Source organism: Peromyscus eremicus, unplaced genomic scaffold (assembly GCF_949786415.1).
Source record: "Peromyscus eremicus unplaced genomic scaffold, PerEre_H2_v1 PerEre#2#unplaced_3600, whole genome shotgun sequence".
Classification (NCBI taxonomy): Eukaryota; Metazoa; Chordata; class Mammalia; order Rodentia; family Cricetidae; genus Peromyscus; species Peromyscus eremicus.
In genome coordinates this window covers 1-23,416 of record NW_026737833.1, presented here as the reverse complement: position 1 = coordinate 23,416, position 23,416 = coordinate 1, and the positions used below count along the sequence as shown (strand labels likewise).

Sequence of the window (23,416 nt, the reverse complement as noted above, 5' to 3'; positions counted from 1 at the left end):
ACCTCACAGCCACCTCAGCCTACCACCCTTGTCCCCCCCACCTCACAGCCACCTCAGCCTACCACCCTTGTCGTCCGTGCCCCCCCACCCTTGGCCACTGGTCAGACTGGAAGCACTTTGTCACTTGTCCTTGGTGGCTGGTGATGTAGCAGCTTGGCCTCCTGCGCTGCACTCCTCCATCCACTACTGCACCCTGTCTCCTTTCCACCTCCAAGTCTGCCCAGACCAACTCTCCCCAGGCCACAGTACCCTGGTAGTTCTAAAGGGGAGGCCAGACCACCTGCCACACCAGCTGCTAAGCTCCAGCCCGGCACCTGTGCTTTCCCTGTACCTGTCAAGAGATGTTTCCAACAGAGTTCCAGGAAATGCAGTCTCAAAGAGGAGAACAGAAGTCCCTGACTACTAAACTGCTCAGAAGTAATTGCTCTTAGGCACCTGGGGTTTTTTCCTGTCTTTGTTCTGTACTTATACATTTACATGGAAATATATTGAAAATGTATAACGTATATAAAATGTATATTGAAATCTGCATTTGTATACTTTGCGTATTTTATTTGACATTGTGAGTTCTACCTATACTAACAGATGATCACTGAAAATATGATTATTTTTTCAAGATAGATCTTATGTAGCTCATGTTGGCTTTAAACTCACTGTGTAGCCAAGGATGACTTTGAATTCCTGATCCCCATGCCTCCACCTCCTGTGTGCTGGGATTACAGGTGTGCTTCATCACACTCACCTTGATATTTAGCCTTTTGATGCACACTGCCATCCCCTCCCCAGTAAGTGTTACACCAATCTACCCTCCTGCGAGATGCGTATGAACGCGTCCTAGCATTTGGTGTCATCTCTCCCTGCTCTACTCCTGGCTCAGGACCAGTGCCCACAAACTGCTAGTGTTTGGGTGGCAAAGCCCCACACTCCAGGTGTACAGGACCAGATCTCATCACCGTACAGGAGCTGTGTCCTCAAGGGTTCTGTGAGGACCAGTGTGCTCAGTGGAGTGGTTTGTACAGAGTGGGCCATTTTCTATAACCGCCATGCAACCGTGTGCCTTAGAGCAGCGGGCTGCTTTCTCAGCAAGGGTTTGGGGATTTGACTTCCCATACCTGCACTCAAACCAGTTTGCTTTTACTGCATGTCAAGATTCTGCCCAAGATTACCGTTTGAAAGAGTCGTGTGCTGAAAAGGACTTGAAAACTACTTCTTGTACTCTGTCCATAAGATTGCTCAGTCTGCCACTCCAACTGTGTTACCTTCTCTGAGGGCCCTCCCAGGCCCAGCCTTGGGGTCTGAGGCTTCTTTTTTTTTTTTTTTGGTTTTTCGAGACAGGGTTTCTCTGTGCAGCTTTGCACCTCTCCTGGAACTCACTTGGTAGCCCAGGCTGGCCTCGAACTCACAGAGATCCGCCTGGCTCTGCCTCCCGAGTGCTGGGATTAAAGGCATGTGCCACCACCGCCCAGCGGGGTCTGAGGCTTCTTACAGCATCTGGGGCTTGCTCTCTGTTCTCTGTCTGGCCAAGCTTTCTGTGAAGACCCAGGACACACTTCCAAGAACTCTGTGTCCACTGCAATTGTTTCCTCGCAGTCAGACAGATCGCCCTGAGTGAGCTCCAAGCACAGTGCCTGGTCCCCGTGAGAGAGGAACCTGCTGACTAGTAAAATAATTGGGACGCGTCAGCCACTGCTCAGTTTGCACCCATCTGACAGGCTAAGTCTGGGATGGGACTCTTGGAGAATATGTGCTTGACTTTACACTTAGTAGAGTTCTACTAACAAATAACCTTCCTCAGGCTGGGAAGGGTGGCGCACGCCTTTAATCCCAGCACTCGGGAGGCAGAGCCAGGCAGATCTCTGTGAGTTCCAGGACAAGCTCCAAAGCTACACAGAGAAACCTTGTCTAAAAAAGAACAAAAAATAAAATAAAATAAGTTAACCTTTCTCCCTTCCTTCCCGGTCAGCTCACCCGACGGTTGCCACCCATCAAAGAAGCTAAACCTCGGCTACAGAAGCTTTTCCGGGACTTCTGGCTCTACTCTGTACTGATGGGATTCGCTGTGGAGGGCTCAGGTGGGAGCGGTTTCTCCCCAGGGAAGGGCTGAGTGCACAGGAGAAGCCACGGTCAGACCATCCACCGCAGAGTCTGGGCCTAGTGTAGCTGCTTATTCCCACTTGTGCTTCGAAACATTACACTTCCACTGAGTGTGCCACGTGACCGTAGAAAGCTGGGGAGCAGACTTGTTTCTGTGTCTCATTGTGGGGATGATTGTCTCAGGGCACCCAGGACTCCAGAAGTTACCAGAGTCAGTGCCGATGTGAGACTTCCTCGACTAGGTACCCAGTACTCTCGTATACTCCTCTCCTCTCCCCCTCCCTCTCTCTCTTCTCTCTCACCCCACCTACCCCATGCTAGGAAAATGGCCTCGCTCCAGAATGTCAGTCAGGTGGCCTCCTGGTCTGTACCTGCTCTTATCTCACTTACACCCACTCCCTTACAGGACTTTGGCCGGAAGAATGGTATGAGGGAGTCTGTGAAATAGCCACCAAGTCACCTCTGCTCACCTTTCCCAGCAAAGAGCCTCTTCGATCGGTCCTGCAGTACAACTCAGCCATGAAAAATGACACAGTCACTCCTGTGAGGACTCTTTTCTCACTCGTTAGACTGTCTAGAAGAAATTAGAGCAGATCCTTTCCAATCCTTACTAACCATTGGGCTTCCTTCTGGGGGGGCGCCCTCATGAGCCTCCGAGTGTTTCCTTCCCTCCAGGCTGAGCTGAGTGAGCTCCGGAGCACCATCATCAACTTGCTGGATCCCCCTCCTGAGGTCTCTGCCCTCATCAACAAGCTGGACTTTGCCATGTCTACCTACCTCTTGTCTGTGTATCGGCTGGAATACATGAGGTACATGAGCCTTCTTCACCTTCACACACACATTGAAGCACGCTTTTTGCTTTTGTGTCTTGATAGACATGGGGCTTTTTCAACTCCTTTCAAGCCCTACAAGCATTTAAGAAACAAACAGCTGCTGGGGAGGGCGCACGCCTTTAATCCCAGCACTCGGGAGGTAGAAACAGGCGGATCTCTGTGAGTTCGAGGCCAGCCTGGGCTACAGAGTGAATCCAAGGACAGCTAGAGCTGTATAATAGAGAACCCCTGTCTCAAAAATAAATAAATAAATAAATAAATAAATAAATAAATAAATAAATAAATAAGAAATAAGAATAAAAAACCAACAAGGCTAGCAAGATGGCTCAGTAGGTAAAAGGAGCGTGGTACTGTGAGTTCAGTCCCTGGATCATGAGGAGGAAAGAGAAAACCGTCCCTGAAAACTATCCTCTCACCTCCACATACACACCGATAGATCTAAAAAAATAAAATAAAACTGGATGGTTAGCGTAAAGAAAATGACCAACTCGTTACCCACTACCGTCTCCCATAGTGTGTTACTGTAGCTCCTCCCTCCCTCCAGAAAAACAAGCCAGCAGAGTTCTCGTGTGAGACATCTCGGCCTTTAAAAAAAGAAAGAAAGAGCCGGGCGGTGGTGGCGCACGCCTTTAATCCCAGCACTTGGGAGGCAGAGCCAGCGCATCTCTGTGAGTTCAAAGCCAGCCTGGTCTCCAAAGCGAGTTTCAGGAAAGGCGCAAAGCTACACAGAGAAACCCTGTCTCGAAAAACCAAAAAAAAAAAAAAAAAAAAAAAGAAAGAAAGAAAGAAAAAGAAACTAGAAGGAAAACAAAGCCGATAAGCATGGAGTTAATGTTAGCATGCATAACTAAAAGGATTGTCTCCTTGGGAGTGTCCCCAAGTTACAGCCCTGTGCTCCCTACAGGTCCCCCAAGAGCCCTTGCCAGCATGGCAGAACAACCCCAAAACTGATTCAAGAATGAGGCTTCAAGCCCAGCTCCTGGTTATTAGGGAAACTGAAACCTCAGCGTGAGAAGTTGTGTAGCTGTGGTTCAAGCACATGAATTTATTTCCTTTTCTTCTTTTTCTCTAAAGGTTATAGGTATTTTGTTTTGGTCTTCTTACACTTTGCTTATTTTATATATGCATATGACTGGGCACATGGATGCCAGGCATGGAGCAGAGGTTCTGAGGTAACTTGGTCAGTGATCAATTAGTCAGTGATCCTAATTAGTCTTATCAATAAAAACCAGGAGTCAAATATCGGGATAATATCCTAAAAGATCAGAACAGCCACTAGTGACTTCTTACCTCTCTGGATCCTCAGACCAAAAGGGGACTGAGATCCTGTCTCTACCTCCCAATTGTGCTGGGATTAAAGGTGTGAGCCTCTTCTGACTATCCTCTGGTTAACCAGTGTCTAGCTCCACCCTCTGATCTCCAGGTAAGCTTTATTTGTCAGAACACAAAGTATCATACAGCCGGGTGGTGGGGCACACGCCTTTAATCCCAGCACTTGGGAGGCAGAGCCAGGTGGATCTCTGTGAGTTCGAGGCCAGCCTGGTCTACAGAGTGAGTTCCAGGAAAGGCTCAAAGCTACACAGAAAAACCCTGTCTCGAAAAACCAAAATAAATAAATAAATAAATAAACAAACAAACAAACAAACAAAGTATCATACAATACAGTCCTCTTCTTCTACCATCAGATCCCAGGGACCAAACTTCGGTTGTCAGACGATGAAGCGGGTCCCTTTACCCATTGAACCATCTGGCTGGCCCAGACGGGTTTCTTTATCATAAAAGTAAAATCCCAGTACTTGTGGAGCCAAGGCAGAGGGTTGGTATGAGTTTAGACCAGCCTGCACTACTTTGGAGACCTTATCTCAAAAAAATGAAAAAGGAGCCAGAGAGATGGCTCAGCTGTTCAGAGTACTGGCTGCTCTTCCAGAGGACCTGGGTTCAATTCCCAGCAACCACATCAGGTAGCTTACAATCTCCTGTAGCTTAGATGACCCAAAGCCCTCTTCTGGTCTTGCAGGCACCCACACACACATGGCATACAGATGCATATAAATGTAAATGAAACTTTTTTAAAAAGAAAAAAAAAAGCCAACCCCGAAATGGTAGAGTGTACCAAAGGTAAAGAAAAAGAGAATGCAGGTCTCAGGTTGGGCATGGTGGCACATGATTAATCCCAGCACTCAGGCGGCAGAAGTAGTTGGATCTCTGTGATTTCAAGGCCAGCCATAGTAATTTCTGGACAAGCCAGGGCTACATAGTGAGACCCAGTCTTTTAGAAAAAGAATTCAGGTCTTACTTTCTTAGCCCCAATCCCCTCATTCCTGCTGCTCAGAAATGCCCATGTTAACTTGCTCACTTCCCTCAGTGTCCCCTGCACAGACACACGTGTACACACACATGTGCACAAACAGCCTTTAAGAAACCTGTCGGAGGGGTTGTACTGCCCCATTCCACACACGTTATTCTTCTCACTTAACAGTAGATCATGGGCATGTTTCTGCCACGGTGTGTGTGAAGCTGCCTCTGCTTTTGGCAGTGTCCTTAAGTAGGTGTGTTTCAGTTGACTTCCCCAGCCTCCTGGTGATGAGGAGTTCAGATTAGCTCTGTCTGGGGTAATGCAGCGTTTATTAAGGGTCTTGGTTCTTGTGACCTCAAGATATGTCCCTAGTGATGTAACTGCTGGATTGAAAAAGATGAGATGTGATACAGATCACCCTGTAGAGAGTCCAGGAGTCATGCTCCTGTACAAGACAGAGGTGCTGTCTTTTGAGCCAAACCAGGATAGTGCCAGGTCTCTGCTGGGAGGGTCAGGTTCTGAACTGTGTTCACAGCTGTTCTTCTCGTTAGGGTGCTGCGGTCCACAGATCCTGATCGCTTCCAGGTAATGTTCTGCTACTTTGAGGATAAAGCTATTCAGAAAGACAAATCTGGTAAGCTTATTATTATAGTACTCTCATGATAAATTGAGTAGGAAAAAGAAAGAATATTTCATATTTTCTATTCACATAGAGAAAACAGTTTTATGAAGTTACATTCTCCATTGGAAACATCTTCATAAAATATATAACCTTAAAAAATACTGCAAGGTACCCACAGAACCATGGAGGCTATATATATATAGCATGGGGGACCCTAGGACTATGGCTTATAATAAGTTTTGGTTTTACTCAATTACTGAGCAAGCCTCAATGAAACATTTCACTATTAAGATAAGAATTTATACTGTATCAAGCTGATAATAGAAAAATAAATTAATTTAAAAAAATAAAAAATAAAAGAAAAATTTAAACTGTTAAAAAATCAAACACATATTTTGCTAAAGTAAAAAAAAAAAATACTGCAAGGTAGGACCATCAAGATGGCTCAGTAGCTGGGTGATGGCGGCATACGCCTCCAATCCCAGCACTCAGGCAGAGAGAGACAGGCGGATCTCTGAGTTCAAGGCCAGCCTGTCAGGGGTGACACAGAGAAACCCTATCTCAAAAAACCAAAAAATAGAGAAGGAAAAAAAGGTGACTCGTCAGGTTAAAAGCACTTGCTTCCAAGCTGACCACATGAGCTCCGTCACTGGACCTACATGGTGGGAGGAGAAAGCTTTTTGTTTTTTAACTCTAATTATTTATTTTTGGTTTTCAAGACAGGGTTTTTCTGTGTAGCCCTGGCTATCCTGGAACTCACAGAGATCCACCTGCCTCTGCCTCCCAAGGGCTGGGATCAAAGGCGTATACCACCACCGCCAGGCCTTCTTTTTTCTTTTTTTTTTTTAATAATTAATTAATTAATTAATTTTATTTTACATGCATTGGTGTTTTGCCTGCATGTATGTTTGTGTGAAGGTGTCAGATCCCCTGGAACGGGAATTACGGACAGTGGTGAACTGCCGTATCATACAGCTCAGGCTGAGTTTCAGCTTGTGACCCTGCCTAATTCCCCAAAGTCCGTGAACATCAGGTCAGCCCTTAAAAGGCTTTCAGTTTGGAAGCTAGAGTGATGGATGGCTCAGCAGTTAGGAGAACCTACTGCTCTATTAAAGAGCTGGAGTTCAGATCCCAACACCCACATCAGGCAAATCTATGTAACAGCACTCCAAGGAGTCCAGGGCCCCTCTGGCCTCTGTGTGCACCTGTGCATACACGTGCAATAAACACAGAGACATGCCTGTAAGTAAATCATTTTTACAAAAACAACTTTAAGTTTCCAGTTTTGGAGCATTTCACATTTCGACTTTTTTTTGGTAGTGCTGAGGATCAAACCCAAAGCCTCACACATACTAGGCAAATATTCTACCACAGAGATACCATCCTCAGCTTGAATTTCATATATATTTTTAAATATATATTTAAATATATTTTAAATAATTTATTCAATTTCATGTGCTTTGATGTGAAGATGTAAGGTCCCCTGGAACTGGAGTTACAGACAGTTGTGAGCTGCCTGTGGTGCTGAGAATTGAACCTGGGTCCTCTGAAAGGGCAGCCAGTGCCCTTAACCTCTAAGCCATCTCTCTAGCCCCTTAAATATATATATATTTTAAGACATGAGTCCATACTAATTATTGAATAAATACAAAATAGGGAAAGAGATGCAACTCTTTCTTAAAGAACTCCATTACTGAAAGTAAAGTAGAAGAAATGGAGATGGTAGAAAACCCGCATGAGCAGCCACAGTACTTACTGCAGGCAGAATCATTGAAGATGCCAAAACTAGCAAAACTTCCAAGAGAAATTAGATGGCTGCATAATTGCAAGTATCTCCCCCAAAGATATGTTATCTGTGGGGACAGCCTAACTCGATGACCACTCCTCTTCCAGAGTATCACTTAGTTCCTCAGGTCAGAGTGAAAGTTTTATAAATGCAGAAAGGGGGAAGAACTCACTCAGATGTGATGACAGTTCACTTCAGAAATGATAAGAGATACCACAGTCCCCTGATAGGATGAGATAAGAAAAACACATAGCCAGGCACGGTGGCACGTACCTGTAATCCCAGCCCCAGAAGTCTGAGGTAAGAGTATGTATTGCCATGAGTTCAAGTCTAGCCTGGGCTACAGATTGAGTAGCAAGCCAGTCAAAACGTGTCTCAAGAAACCCAGAAGAGAGACTAGAGAGATGGCTCAGTGGTTAAGAGCACTGACTGCTCTTCCAGAGGTCCTGAGTTCAGTTCCCAGCACCGCCACATGGCAGCTAACAACTGTTTGTAACTACAAGATCTGACCCCTCACACAGACATGCATACAGGCAGAACACCAGTGCACATAAAATAAAAATAAATAAGTTATTTTTAAAAAAGAAAAGAAACCCAGAAAAGAAAAAAAAGAAAGCATATTACCTCTGGTATTCCTTCTCAGTCTCCCAAATCCTACCCTAATGAACAAGCATCTGATAGCTAAATTGAGGGACTGTCTAAAAATTACCTGTATCCTTAATATACCAAGGTCATGAACTCCAGGAATAGATTGAAACCAAGAGATGTGAGAAAATTCTGTGTGGTGCCCAGGATTAGCTCCAGGAACAGAAAGGGACATGAGTAGAGAGTTGGGAAACCCTTGGAGATGCTAAAGTTCAGGTGGTGATGTTGAACCAGTGTCCATTTCCAAGTTTTGACAAATGCAGACTTGTTATGACAGATGTTAGTATCCCAGGAAGCCAAGGAAAGTACTGTACTACTCTGCAGTTCTGTGAGTTTGAGGTTATTGGTAATTTTTGTGACTGTACCTAACCCTGGGAACCACCGTCTCATTTCAGGGATGATGCAGTGTGTCATTGCTGTTGCTGACAAAGTGTTTGATGCCTTCCTGAACATGATGGCAGATAAAGTAAGCCTCACCAGAGTGCCATGTGTGCCTGCTGAGGCGCACGGGAAAGTCTACAGTACCTGTCTTCTCTGTCTAGGCTAAGACCAAGGAGAATGAAGAGGAGCTGGAGCGCCATGCCCAGTTTCTGCTGGTGAACTTCAACCACATTCACAAGAGGATAAGGAGAGTGGCTGATAAATACCTGTCTGGTCTGGTGGATAAGTGAGTCTGATTTCCCTCTAAGGCTTCCTATGTAAATATTAGTAGTTTGGAGCACAGAAAAAAACATCGTTACATCATCAGCCCAGAAAATAACAAAGCCAGAAAAATCCTCAATGCTGATGCAGCCTCCCCAAGAATGTCAGTGAGTTAGCCTAGAAGCATACTCATTCTGGGCCATTGGTATTACCTAAAATAATTAGATAAGACTGAACTTACCATCTCCTAATCCCGGGTCTAGCTAGAAGTCCCAGGTAGAATAAGGATCCTATGGGCTTCTCAGAACATGAGCATTTCCCCACTGCTCATGCGGAGAGACAACACAGGCTTAGAACATGACAGTGTACTGAGACCTTTACAAGGTAAGCTGGGATAGCGTCTGAGGTGTAAATGCCAAATCAGCGCGCGCGCACACACACACACACACACACACACACACACACACACAGCCTGCCTTCAGCTTCCCAAGAATGCCCAGGGCTTCTAGAGCCTGTCACAGGGGCTATATGCCTGGTCTAATCAGTTGCAGAATCTGAGGATAGAGCAAGAGCCAGCCAGGGACTATGAGAACAAGCCTTGCACATATAGCATGCATCTCAGTCAGGCCCCTTGAACAGTGAGCCACATATAAGATGAGCACTGCACACAGGTAGTGTCCTTCCAATCCTAGGGCCATCAGCCCATGACCTATTCCTTTTAGGACCAGGCAACTGCTTTACTTCATTCCAGTGTTCTTGTTTTCTGTTGGTGCCATAATGTGAGAAATACTGGGCAGCTAGCATCAAAAACTAGAACTGCTTTGGAAAGGAGAATGTGTAGCCTGTATTTGGCCTCAGGAGTAGAACAGACTGGGCTTGAGAACATTTCTGACCGGTCTCCATACACCTCACTGTGAAAAACCTGAGGTAGATAGGTGCCATGTCTCAGTGGACTCATGTTGGTGCAGGGGAGGCACAGAGGTGGACAGTGGACATTCTTAGAAAGTTCATTTCCTTAGCCCTGAGAACCTTCTCTTGTTGTAGGTTTCCACACTTGCTCTGGAGTGGGACTGTGCTGAAGACCATGTTGGACATCCTGCAGACGCTGTCACTATCACTAAGTGCTGTGAGTGTTCCAGTGACTTGGATCTACCTAACACATGAGCTGTCCACTACATGTTGTACTGATGTGTTCCTCCAGTAATACCCGAGCCTCACTCAGGCTACAGTGGTAAATGGAGTGGGTACCCAAGTTCCCTGATGTCTCCCACTAGGCTGCAGCACATTTTGAGTCCATGTGGGGCATGTGATGGGAAGGGGTAGCAGACACCCTGTTGCCTATGTCCCATACTTGGCAGAAGCAGCCTCAGCGGCTTAGGGGTCTGTGTGTTTCCAGGATATTCATAAGGACCAACCTTACTACGACATTCCTGATGCCCCATACCGGATCACAGTTCCTGACACATATGAAGCCCGAGAGGTAAGTCCCACCTCGTCCTCTAGAACGAGGGGTTCCCTGGGAATGTCAAGACAGGTGCTCAACATACCTTAGGTCCCCAAGTCCCCAGCATTTAGTGGTATGATGGTTTTGGCGCTGTCCACTGCAGGAAGAGCACTTGAATTCCCAAGCCTGTCTGTGTTCCAGGCCTGTGCTTCCTACTTGGCCATCCAGACTCTGTAACATTCATTCCTGCTTTAGCTGCCAAAGGCATTTCCAGCTACGAGTCAGCTACTAGCCCCTCAGAAGTGCGTTGAGCAAGCATGGTTTTCAGAGCTCAGCCCTCTGAGGCATGCCAACTCTTTCACTGTAGAATTGAATGTCAGACTCTAGCTTTGCCTGGCCCTTGGCAAATGGGTAGAATAAATAGCCCCAGCTGAGGAAGCTGTTCCGGAAGATGCTCCTCTCCCCACTGAGTCTGACTTGGAGCCCCTGCTGCAGAGGACTGAACAGGGGCCAGACTCAGCACTCCTCCAGCCTAGCAGGTTCCTGCCCTAACTTGGGCCTCCCCGGCTGGACAAGCTGTCTGTAGTGAGAACCCAGACCTAGTGATACAGCACCTGTGGAGATTTTTTTTCCACCTGGAGCATGTCTTTCCCTTTAGTCACTGACTTGGGACATGTTGTACAGTGGCCCTGAGATACACTGTTTATGTTGTAGGTTCTGCCACACGGCCTTATGCAAGAACTATGGACCATAGTCTAGTCACAATTCCTGTTCAGGGAGCTCTCATGTTAGTGCAAGCTCTCTGATAGAGCGTCCGTATCCATTGCCATGTACTGCGTGGCTTAAAGAAAGATTTATTTCCTTACAGTTATAAAAAGTCCAAGAATGAAGTGTTAACAGGGGATTGTTCTGAGGTCACTGTCCTTGGCCCTCCCTCTGAGGGGGGTATCCCTCATATCTCCACATTTCTTCGGTGTGTAAGTACAGCAGCTGCATTAGGCCTTTTAATTGTAATCGCCTCTCAAAGCCTGTCTCCAAGTGCAGTCTCATTCTGAGATTCTGAGGATCAGGGCTTCAACATAAGACTTTGGAGAGGACTCAGTTCAGCCCGTGACAGTCACAACCTAGATAGGCTGACTTCAGGTTGTTCAACTTCTAGAGCATCGTGAAGGACTTTGCTGCACGTTGTGGGATGATCCTGCAGGAAGCCATGAAGTGGGCACCCACGGTCACTAAGTCCCACCTACAGGTACTTTTCTCCAAATATCAAAAAATAGTCAAAATATAAACAACACCAGTGTGAATAAACAGACCAAGAACATCAGTGTAAAGCCTGAGAATAGTTGGTGCTCAGGGACCATTCTGTTGGACACAACTTGTGGCTGAGAATGCTTGTCAAGTTGGTGGACTTGGGTCTGACCGCTACACTAGGTAAGGTGGTTATGCTGTGGGAGGACTCGTGGCTACTTACAAGGTGAGTTGGGGCGATATGGGGGCCGGGAAGTGCCACAAGCCAGCAGCAGTACCACCCTCTCTTCTTCCGCATCCCCAGCAATCCATCCCTTCTGAGCCCCTGACTTCATGCAATGCTCATTGGCCAGCGTCACTGCCTGCCCCTCCCGTCCTCAGCCTCAGCCTCCCAAGTCTTCCCTCAGTGTCCGCCACAGTGGCAAACCTGATTTTGTCTTTAAACTTAATCATTACTCAGTCCCCATCACCATAGAGTCTGGTCCAGATGGATTTCCCCAGCTACAGAAATCCCCACCACAGTTGACAGTATTGTGTGTGTTAATATGCATGCTTCTGTCCCTGCCCCTGTAGTTACAAGGCCATGCTGTCCCAAGAGTGAAAACCTTCCTTTTAGCTCTTGCTCTGCCTTGGATCTCTTTGCTCAATGCCCTCCTGCTCACCAGCAGACACGCTCACATACTTGTTCTGGGATCCCAGTGTCTGTTACACACATTGCTCAGTAGCGGAGTACTACAGTAGCAGAACCAAGATCTGCACGTGGCCTCCATGCAGCCTGCATGTTCACAGCAGTGGAGGCCATGCAGCTTCTTCTCTAGCAGCTGGCAGATTTCATGTAGATAATGACATACCTGCCAACCGTGTGACAGCCACTCAGAGATCAGGGCCTCATCCTCAGTCAGAACAGGACTCGACTCACTGACGCCAGGTCCCACAGCCAGCAGGGCAGGGCAGAATCGGCACTGAAGCCTGGAGTCTGACCCGCTGCTTTATGCTTTAGAGTTTCACTTTCTGTTAAGTGAAGTAACTTGTTTTCTCCATTTCAGGAGTATCTGAGCAAACATCAGAACTGGGTGTCAGGTCTGTCCCAGCACACAGGCTTGGCCATGGCCACGGAGAGCATCCTTCACTTTGCCGGCTACAACAAGCAGAACACGACTCTTGGGGTACGTGCAAACACCCTATAAATTGGGAGAGCAGTATCGTAGGGTGAAGGACTCAGCCTATATATGGACTTTCCTGAAAGATCCCGGCACTCATATCCCACACATTTGTGGGGTACATAGGATATCTGTTGATGGATGGGAGTTTAATGAGGGTCCAAAAGGGGAGCCATGCATACAGACATTTCCCTATCATGATTAAGTTTTAAAATATATATATATTTGGAGCCGGGGGCGGAGTAGGAGGGGAGTTGAGACAGGGTTTCTCTGTGTAGCCCTGGCTGTCCTAGAACTCCCTCTGTAGACCAGGCTGGCCTCAAACTCACCGAGATCCGCCTGCCTCTGCCTTCCAAGTGCTGGGATTAAAGGGGTGTATCATGCCGGGTAGTGGTGGCGCACTCTTTTAATTCCAGCACTTGAGAGGCAGAGCCAGGTGGATCTCGGTGAGTTCGAGGCCAGCCTGGGGTACAGAGTGAGAGATCCAGGACAGGCACCAAAACTACACAAAGAAAGCCTTTCTCGAAAAACAAAAACAACAACAACAACAAAAAGGCGTGCATCACCACCACCACCTAGCTTGAAATATATATTATTTTGAAGGTAAAACTTGATACATTGATGAAATCTGACTTTCTAGTGTCCAGAAAGAGGAGAGAAACTGGCCTCTAAGACACGCACAGCATTATATCCTAGTCATATTTGTCTGGAGCAGTGGTTCTCAGCCTTCCTAATGCTGCAACCTTTTAAAACACTTTCTCATGTTGTGGTGACCCCCAACTATCAAATTATGTCATTGCTACTTCATAACTGTAGTTTTGCTACTATTATGAATCATAATGTAAATATCTGATGCACAGGATATCTGATATGTGTGTGGCCCCTAGAGGGGTCGTGACTCACAGGTTGAGAACTGTTTATCTGGACCATTCGCTGGACTTCCTCGGTTTCCTCAGGTGCTCAAACACACACATGTGCCCCCAGCTTCACTTTGCTGTTTTTAAGATTAATTTAGATTCAAAAGCCGTCGTTTCAGAGTTAAATCAGGATCAGACAGATAGTTGTACCTGGTGATGATGGCCTCGCCCTAGGGATGTGGCTGTTTCACTCTAGCCCTCCCCGACACTTAGTCACTGTGAACCCAGAATATTGACAGATGTGCTGTTGATGCTCAGCCCTCTGCATGGGCTGTGGAATGTGCTATGTGGAGGAGGTACAGAGGTGAGGCACCCAAGGAAGGGAAGGTCTTCATCCCCCAGGAAGAAAGGAGTGTCTCACTATGTAGCTCTGGGTATTAAAAGATGGGCTCAGAGCGGCACATCCAGGTGTGGCCACAGGCGCCACAGGCATGAGCATCCTGGTGACTCACTCACTGGCTACATCTCAAGATTCCTTTTCTCCTTTTCTCTCTCACTGGGTAAGGGGGACGGATGAGATGGCTCCAGAGATGCCTTGAGTGGGATTATGTGGTAAAGTCAGCCAGGAGCGCCGGGCGGTGGTGGCGCACGCCTTTAATCCCAGCACTCGGGAGGCAGAGCCAGGTGGATATCTGTGAGTTTGAGGCCAGCCTGGACTACCAAGTGAGTTCCAGGAAAGGCGCAAAGCTACACAGAGAAACCCTGTCTCGAAAAACCAAAAAAAAAAAAAAAGTCAGCCAGGAGCTACTCGGGCTGGTGGTCTCTGGTGGGAATCTTGGGAAGTTACAGGTTCATGGCTGGGAAAGAAGAGCCTCGGGCAGTTGTTTACACACCGCGCTGGAATCCTTGCTCTGTTGACTTCATCCAGTTCCCGGGGTAAGGGCTTCTTCCCCTTCTCATGTTCCCAAGAGTCTCTCTATCTTGGGCTCTCCACGTGGCACTTGGAGAACACATGTGAGCAGAGGGCAGGACTTAACAAGCTGAGTGCTCTTTTCTAGGCACTAGCCAGCCAGCTTGCAATGGATCTGTTTTGCTGGAAAGAGCTTCATCTTTGTTCTCAGAAAGTTATAGGTTACAAGTAAGAAGACTCTTGGGATTTTGTTGTTGTTGGTGGTGGTGGCTTTGTCTTGTAGAATGTCTCATGAAGCTGGTCAGGAACTTGCTATGTAGACCAGGCTGGCCTCAAAGAGATCCACCTGTCTCTGGCTCTCAAGTTCTGGGATTAAAGGCAAACACCACCACGTCCAGCTGAGTGGACCCCAGATAAATAGAAAAGATGCTTCTGATCTGTGTGTGTGGTTGGTTGTGCTTGAGATCCTAACTTAGGTGCCTCTGTCTTGTGAAAGCAGACTGTAGTCCCCAACTCCACATTCTCAGTGACATCTCTCATCATACACATATGTGGAGAGGCCAACATAGGTTGTTTCACTTAATCACTCTTCACCTTATTTATGTGCTGGCCGGTGGTGGCGCACACCTTTAATCCCAGCACTCTGGAGGCAGAGGCAGACAGATCTCTGAGTTCAAGGCCAGCCTGGGCTACAGAGCAAGTGCAAGGACAACCAAGGCTACCCAGAGAAACTCTGTCTCAAAAAACCATGTTTTTTTTTTTTTAGTTTTTCCATGAGGCATATAGTCTCTAGAGAGTGCTCTTGAATGTTTTGTTATGTTAGCTTGCCAGTGCTGAAAACTAAATGTCTTTGCGTTAGAACTTGACTTCCTACTTGGACTTTGGTTTACCAAGTCAAATATAAGAAAAAGATGATATTTTGCCTTCTAAAGTAATTCTCTATACTTGTCTGTAGGCAACTCAGCTAACTGAACGGCCAGCCTGTGTGAAGAAAGATTACTCCAACTTCATGGCATCCTTGAATTTGCGCAACCGCTATGCAGGCGAGGTACCTCTCTTCCCTATGTCCGAGGCTGTTCTGAGCATCTTGGTTTTATGCCATTTGGCTATTCCACAGTGGAGCATGAATGAGGCATCTGTATGATATGGAATTTACTTATTTCAGGCGACTTGAGGAACCTGGGTATGAGCAAAATCAGTGGCACATTCTGGTGCATTTATGACAGTTACTTAGCACCTCTGCAGAAAGTGATGTCATGTGGACACTCTCAGGCACGCCAAGGCATTCTGTTAAGTGGTAGCAAACATGTGCCAAGTGTCATGAATTCTCCTGGACACGTGCTAAGATGTATGTACCAATATTCTAGTCTTACAGGTAAAGAAACAGAGGCTCCTGAGATTAAATAACTTGCCAAAAACAGGCTCGGGAACCATATCTGCTGACTCCACTAATGGCCTCCACTCACACCAGAGTTTCCCAGGGTAACGCTGAAGGTGGAGACTGGCATCTCATAGACTTTACCAGAGTAGTCTCTGAGAGTTGGCCCACCTCCCCTGAATACTCTGTTTCTTGCTTAACCCAGTGGCTGCTCTTCTCCAGTGAGCCCTGGCAGAGAGTCCCATGTTATACTCATGATCAGCACATGCTGAGAATTGTGAGAGAGCTTAGTCCAGGTCCTTTTGAATGCTGTTGTGGCAGCAGGAAGTTTGTCTTTAGGGCATAGGTTTATTTTTTGGAAAGAGTCCTATCTCCTACATAGCCAGGTATATGAATAATAAAGTAACACTTTCTGGGGGAAAATTATGTAAGAAAAAATGGTGTAGCTGGCTTTGTAGTTTGAATCATATTGAATCTGAAGGAACTTTATTTATCTAGCTTATGTCCTAAGCGCTGGCCAAGGTTAGCACTGTGTGCAGTGATGAGCACATGTCTCCACTTTGTAGAAGAGGTGCTCGGTGCATCATTGAAGTGAGCTTTAGCTGGGACAGTGAGTCCTGTTGTGAGCTTGGTCAGTGGGGCCCAGGGCCTCACTCGTGTGCCTGGCTTAGGGGCATGGCTGCTAACAAACACACTTCTTCACAGGTACATGGGATGATCCGGTTCTCGGGAGCCACAGGCCAGATATCTGACCTGAACAAAATGATGGTTCAGGATCTGATTACAGCTTTGGACCACAGCAATCCTCAGCACTACACACAGGCCATGTTCAAGCTGACTGCAATGATCATTAGCAGCAAAGGTAACACACAGAAGTTCCATGGGATTCTGGGTTTGTTTCTGAGTGAGTGTTTGCTTAGAAATCCTTGATAACCTGGAATCCTGTCCAAGAAAGAGCTGGAGCTCTGCTAGTAGAAATCTGTTTCATCTCTCATGAGCCAGCAGTAAATAAAAGGTCCTGTTGGCCCCGGCTAATGCTGGATCTCATGTCAGCCTAGGGAAGTCACATTCAGGCCCAGCCAGAATCAGGAGCCTTTGACTAATTTGTGTTTGGTTCCAGATTGTGACCCGCAGCTCCTCCATCATCTGTGTTGGGGTCCCCTCCGGATGTTCAATGAGCATGGCATGGAGACCGCGCTGGCCTGCTGGGAGTGGCTGCTGGCTGGCAAGAGTGGAATTGAAGTGCCTGTAAGAGACTGAGCCCAGCGTAGCTCTGTGGGTGGGTGAGGGGTGGAGAGGCTGCCCTGCCTGGCTCTGCCACCAGGACAAGCCCTCCACTTTCTTAATCCCTGGTCTCCAGAAAGAATGTTGTGTGCGGTGAAAGGTATGATGATGGAGTGGTGGAAGGCTCAGGATGGAAAGCAGTCTGTGGTGAGACCAGCAGGCTGTCTGTTGCATGCCCATTGATGCCAGATCTAACTGGGAGCAGTTGCTTTCTTGACTTCCCTGGGTCTGGTGTCCCTTTCTTTGTTGCTGCCTTTCAAGCCACAGCTGTCCAACAGCAACTGCAGCTCCCGCCACTACCAGCAGGTGGGCTGCAAGAGCCCTAGCCCAGGGATTCTGTTCCCTCAGGCTCGGACTCTTTAAAGCTACGAAGGGAACGTAACTAAACCTCTCTCCCTCTAAAGAACTCAGGATTTAAAGGTTAAGGTGGAATTCTTCTCTTCAGAGGCTGAATAGCAAGTAGCTCACTTCCTGTCCTTGTTCCCATCCTCCAAAAAGCCCCTGTGCTTCTCCTCGCCCTCCTCATAAACCCTTTCTCACCTGGCTCCTCCCCACCACTTCCTGTCAGCTAGCTGCTGACTCAGCCTCCTGACCGCAGGTGAATTTTGTTTAATCAAACACATCTTTGCATCATTAAACAAACATTCCAGAGCATAAACAAAAATAACACGCCTTGAAATAGTATTCTACAACATAGGTCTGTGTTTCTAGATTTTCTACTTCATGAAGCCTCCAGGCAAGATTATACATGTTGAGTATGCCTTTTCTGAAATGCTTGCTACAGAAGCTATTTCAGATTTTGGATTTTTTTTTCTTCAGATTTCAGAATATTTGCATGTGGATAATAAAATATATTTTATGAAACGTAAGTCCCATATGCAAGATACATGTTCATGTATATATCATGTACATCTTATGTAGCCTGAAGAAATTTTTATACAATATTTTTATAAATTTGTTTATTTTGTGTGTAGAATTATTTTGTCTGCACGTGTGTCTGTACACCTCATGTGTGCCTAGTACCCGAGGAGGTCAGAAGAGGGCATCAGATCCCTAGGGATTGAAGTTAGAGATGGCTGGGAGCTGACAGGTGGGTGCATGGAACAGAACCCAGGTCCTCTCCAGTAGGAACAAGTGCCACTAACCCCCGAACATCTCTCCAGCCTCACCCCCATGCATTATTATTTTTTTTAATAATTTTTTTAAGAGTCACATTTTTTTTATTATATATACAGTGTTCTGCCTGCATGTGTCCCTGCAGGCCAGAAGATGGCACCAGATCTCATTATAGATGGTTGTGAGCCACCATATGGTTGCTGGGAATTGAACTCAGGACCTCTGGAAGAGCAGTCAGTGCTCTTAACCTCTGAGCCATCTCTCCAGCCCCCCATGCATTATTTTTAATGTACCTACTTGGTTTTGAGGCATGGTCTCTTCCCTGCTGTGTCTGGCTTCCCCCGCTGGTTTGTGGAACCACACCCCTCACACAGACTCTGAAGGCAGAGAACTGAACTGATTCACAGGGTAGAGCAGTGCTTGTGACCCCTGTTGTCAGCCCTCAACGTGCATCTTGGATTCCAGGGGCCCTGGAATGTCTGAACCTGCAGTCTGTCTTAAGGGTGGCTTATTTGAGCGCCTAAGGAGCCTTAGTGTCCCACATGGCAGAGTGCAGACCTCACAGACTACTGTCCCAGGCCGTGAGTCCTGACAGCACCCATGGTGGGATTCTCACTGTTATTCTCAGAGAAGCTTCACGCCTGGGGGGGGGGGTGCACACCCTTGTTCCCAGCACTTGGGAGGCAGAGGCAGAGGCAGGTGGATGTCTGTGAGTTCAAGGCCAGCCTGGTCTACATAACAAGTTCCAGGCCAGCCAGAGCTACACAGTGAAATCATGTCTTTAAAAGGAGAAAGAAGGAGATGGGGGCAGGTGAGGGGGAGCTCACAGGGACCACTCAGCATGCCCACCCACCATCCTTGCCCTGCCAGCACAACGTCGCCTTCAGAACTGCCAGCAGCTCCATTCCTGGCACCACAGTCTTCCTTGTATGCCAGTCACCTGCCACCAAGAGCCACGAGGTTAGCGGATGAACACCCTAACTGACAGAGTCAGGGTCAGCTACAGCTGGACCTGGGGCCTAAGTTCATAATCCAGCTAGCTGTTCAAGAAGCTGAATCAGGAATATCCAAAATTCAAGCCCCACCTGACAGATTTACTGATACCCTGTCTCAAAAGTTGGAGAGGAGGGGCTGGAGAGATGGCTCAGCAGTTAAGAGCACTTGCTGTTCTTCCAGAGGACTTGCACTCAGTTTCCAGGACCCACATGCACATGGCACCCATGCACACACGTAGGCAAAGCACTCATACACACAATTTTTTTTTTTATTTAGTCGAAAAAAAAACAGCTTTATGTATATAGCTCAGTGGAAGAGCACTTACCTGGTATATGTGAGGTCTTGGGTTCAACCTCCAGTAGCACAAAAAGCCTAGACTGCAGAGTCCCAGTTGCTTCCTGTTTTAGACACCTCATTATGGTCAATAGCATACCTACCTTATCTCTGTGTAGACAGACTCCTCACAGACATCTTAGAGTTCCTTTCCACACTTCTACAAATGGCCCACCACATGTCCTGCTAGCTTTACACAGATCCAGAATTTGGTCACAGCCCAGCATTCCAGCTACCCTTATGGCCGGGCCTCCTTTGTCCCTCCCCTGACCTTCAGGCAGCCCCAGTGTGTTATTTTTCTCAGGCTGTGACGAAGCAACTTATGGAAGAAGGACTTTATTTTGGCTGTGCTTCCTGAGGGGTGCGTCTGTAAATGGCGGCCATGGCAGGTGGGCGTCCGAGCTGAGAGCTCAGGGCTGACTTCTCAAACACAAGGCAGTGAGTGAACCAGAAGTGGACCCAGGCTGTAAACTCAAGCCCCGCCCCCCGCCCCCCCACCCCCCAGTGCTGTGCTTCCTCCAGCAAGGCCACACCCGTAACGGTTCCATAACATCCCTGAACAGTGCTACCCACTGGAGACGCAGTGTTCAAATACCTGAGACTGGGGACACTGTCATTAAACCACCTTACCCAGTGACTTAGTCACTCTTCTGTCGCTGTGATAAAACACCACGGCTAAGGCAACATATGAAAGAAAGAGTTTGTTTGGGGCCCATGGCTCCATAGGGTTAGAGTTCATGATGGCAGAGTGTGGGTAGCAGGCAGCAGGTCGCTGGAGCGGTAGCTGAGAGCTCACATCTCAAACCACAGGCAGGAAACAGATATCCCTAAAGCAGAGTCCTGAAACCTCACGGCCTCTTCCTGCAGTGATAGGCTTCCTCTAGCAAGGCCACACCTCCTGAACCTTCCCAAACAGCTGCCAACTGGGGCCAAGTGTTCAAGTGCCCAAGACTTCTGGGGACATCTCCTTCAAGCCACCAGTGAGCTCCCTGCCCCGTCCTCCCCTGTGTGCCGCAGGAGCGCCAGGAAAGCCCGCCCTGGGTTGAGTCTCTGGTTCCCAGACCCCTTGCTGCTCTCCACCAGCTCATCTAGAATGACAGACTCTGTCTTCTCCTCTGCTCTGCGGCAGAGTGCTAGGTCCCTGCCTAGCTGCCTGAAGTTTCCTTTCCTTGGATGACTAAGTCACTGCTGGCCGTCTCCAGGATTTGTGTTCAGTGTTCCCAGCCATCCTCCCTCCACACTCCACACTGCTTCTTTCTCAAGCTTAGCATCCCCTTCTGTTCTCTTGCGTACTTCTGGGAGGCCCTGGCACAGAAGTGGATCTTAGATGAGCGGGTCTGGCCTCTGCGTGGCTCCTTGGCCCCATCAGCCCTGGATCCCCTGTACTAACAGTAGGCAGAGGCCAGACTCCAGGAGAAGCCACTGGCAGGTGTAGTTTCTTGGCATTCTTGGTTCTCACCTGTGACAGTGCTGTCCGCAGCACAAGTGGCCTTTGTCGTCTTCACCCTCATGACATCTGTGCTTCGGGCAGCAGGAGGGAAGAGAACTGAGATGCCATTTTAGAAAGCATGTCTGGGCTTTTCCTGGTTGGCTCCCATCTTGCTCTTCAATGCTCATGAGAACCCAGCAGTCAGCCCAAGGCACAGGAGTCTAAGTGAAAATCCCCGTAACTGGTAGTAGTACTTTCTCGTTGGGACCACCAGCTCACAAATAATGACATGAAGACTTAATTATGAAAGCTTGGCCTCAGCTTAGCTTTTTCCCTACTAGCTCTGATAACTAATTAACATGCTTCTATTAATCTATGTTCTACCACGAGGCTCGGCTACCTGTCCTCTGTAAGGTATGTCTTGCTGCACTCCACCTCTCCTTTCTAGTTCTCTCTCTCCCCGGAAGTCCCACCTATTCTTTCCTGCATAGCTATTGGCTATTTAGCTCTTTATTAAACCAATCAGAAGATGCCTTAGGCAGAGACATGTCTTTTCAGTGTAAACAAATATTCCACAACAGTGACTAGCCGCTGGGCCATCCTGAGCGCCACATTGTGTGCGCACATGCATGCGTGCGTGCGTGCGTGCGTGCGTGCGTGCGTGCGTGTGTGTGTGTGTGTGTGTGTGAACTGGAGCTTGAATCCATGGCCTTGCAAATATGAGGGAGGCAAGCATTCTGTTGCAGTATCCGCAGCCTCTGAACTGCATTTCCCAAGATGGTAAATAACGGTGCTGGAAAGGAGCCAGAGCGCCTGCCTCACCCGTCCGTGCCTTGTGTAGCCCACACATCGCCGGTGCTCCCCCGGGGTCAGATGGAGCCGGTCCTCTGTTTAGCACCCACTTCTTCCAGGCCACTTCTCTGCTTTCCCTGGACAGCCCTCCTGCCTCCAAGCAGAAAGGGCCCTGGATCAGTGTGGCTCGGCCGAGGGACCCACTCAGCCCTGGCAATTGCAGCCTGCCTCCCTTGGATTTCCAAAGCCACTCTCAAATCTGACAAGCTAATGAAGGCCTGCCTTTGTGGCTTGGAAAGCCTGCATATGGTACTTACCCTCCTTAGCACAGATAGTTTTCAGAATTGTTTCCAAGCTGGACCAGGACAGAGCCTATGCTGCGTTAGGTACATCACAGATGCGCCGCGTCTTACACTCTGCCCTGCTGAGCCCGTGGGTTGGGGTGACGGTCAGTCTGGAGAAAAGACTGAAGGACACACACCAAACACATAGGAGCTGCCCTGGGACATGGGGTTATGTGACACTATTTCATACTTTCCTAGATTTATCCAGTGTTGTTTTGTGTTTGTTTTTTAAGAAGGCACCTCATTCTGTAGCATTAGTTGTTCTGAAACTCACTCTGTAGTCCAGCCAAGCCTGAACTCATTACAGTCCTCCTGCCTCAGGCTCTTGAGTGCTGGCACCACAGGCACAAGCCACCACACTGAGCCATCCTTGTGCTTCCTGAAGGCGCTGACACTTCCTTTCTGCCTGCAGTTCATGCGGGAGATGGCGGGTGCCTGGCACATGACAGTGGAGCAGAAGTCCGGCCTCTTTTCTGCTGAAACCAGGGAAGCAGACCCCCTGGCAGCGTCAGAAGCAAGTCAGCCCAGACCCTGCCCCCCTGAAGTGACGCCCCACTACATCTGGATCGATGTGCGTGCCTACCAAGCTCTGCTGTGCTTTGTACGGTCAGCCTCGGGGACACCTGCAGTGGGCTGGCATACCAGCCAGCCCAGGGGCCCTGGCCTGAGAGAATGGGTGCCCCATAGACTCCTCTCTGTTCTCCCTGCCTTCCTGTCACCCAGATCCCCTCTTACGAGCTGTTCTCACCAGCACTGGGATGAGACTGGCCCACCCCAACTTACACAGCTTGCTTACCTTCTTACCCAGTTCCTGGTACAGCGGTTTGAGATTGCCAAGTACTGTAGCTCTGACCAGGTGGAGATCTTCTCAAGTCTGCTGCAGCGCTCCATGTCCCTGAACATCGGTGGAGCTAAGGGGAGCATGAACAGGCATGTGGCAGCCATCGGACCACGTTTCAAGTGAGGACTCTCTCCCTCTGGGAGCATCTGGGTGTCCTGTTACTGACATGTGGGGCATGTGTGTAACGTGTGAATCATGGTATGGGTGAGTGTGTCCTGTGATGCTTCTGTGCAATGTAGAGTAAATCCTATGGTACTGTTATCAGGAAGAACGTGCAGAAGACATGAGACCATGAGCCTCTGGCTGGCTAAAAGCCTCTCTAACCCCTGTTTCCCTAGTCCAGTCTTTCTCACTAGGACATGGACT

General features: G+C 48.1%; 1 protein-coding gene across 1 annotated transcript; it reads left to right on the top strand.

Moving 5' to 3' along the window:
• Positions 1 to 1,963: 1,963 nt before the first annotated feature.
• On the top strand, positions 1,964 to 23,169 carry LOC131902185 (phosphatidylinositol 4-kinase alpha-like; the record flags this gene model as incomplete). The annotated part of the gene is made up of 15 exons (XM_059253229.1): positions 1,964 to 2,072; positions 2,501 to 2,637; positions 2,770 to 2,903; positions 5,775 to 5,857; positions 8,672 to 8,742; positions 8,819 to 8,943; positions 9,963 to 10,044; positions 10,315 to 10,398; positions 11,522 to 11,611; positions 12,657 to 12,776; positions 15,493 to 15,589; positions 16,625 to 16,777; positions 17,036 to 17,163; positions 22,622 to 22,780; positions 23,018 to 23,169. Coding segments are annotated over 15 exons (1,724 nt in total), but the record flags the coding sequence as incomplete, so codon positions are not given.
• Positions 23,170 to 23,416: the final 247 nt, after the last annotated feature.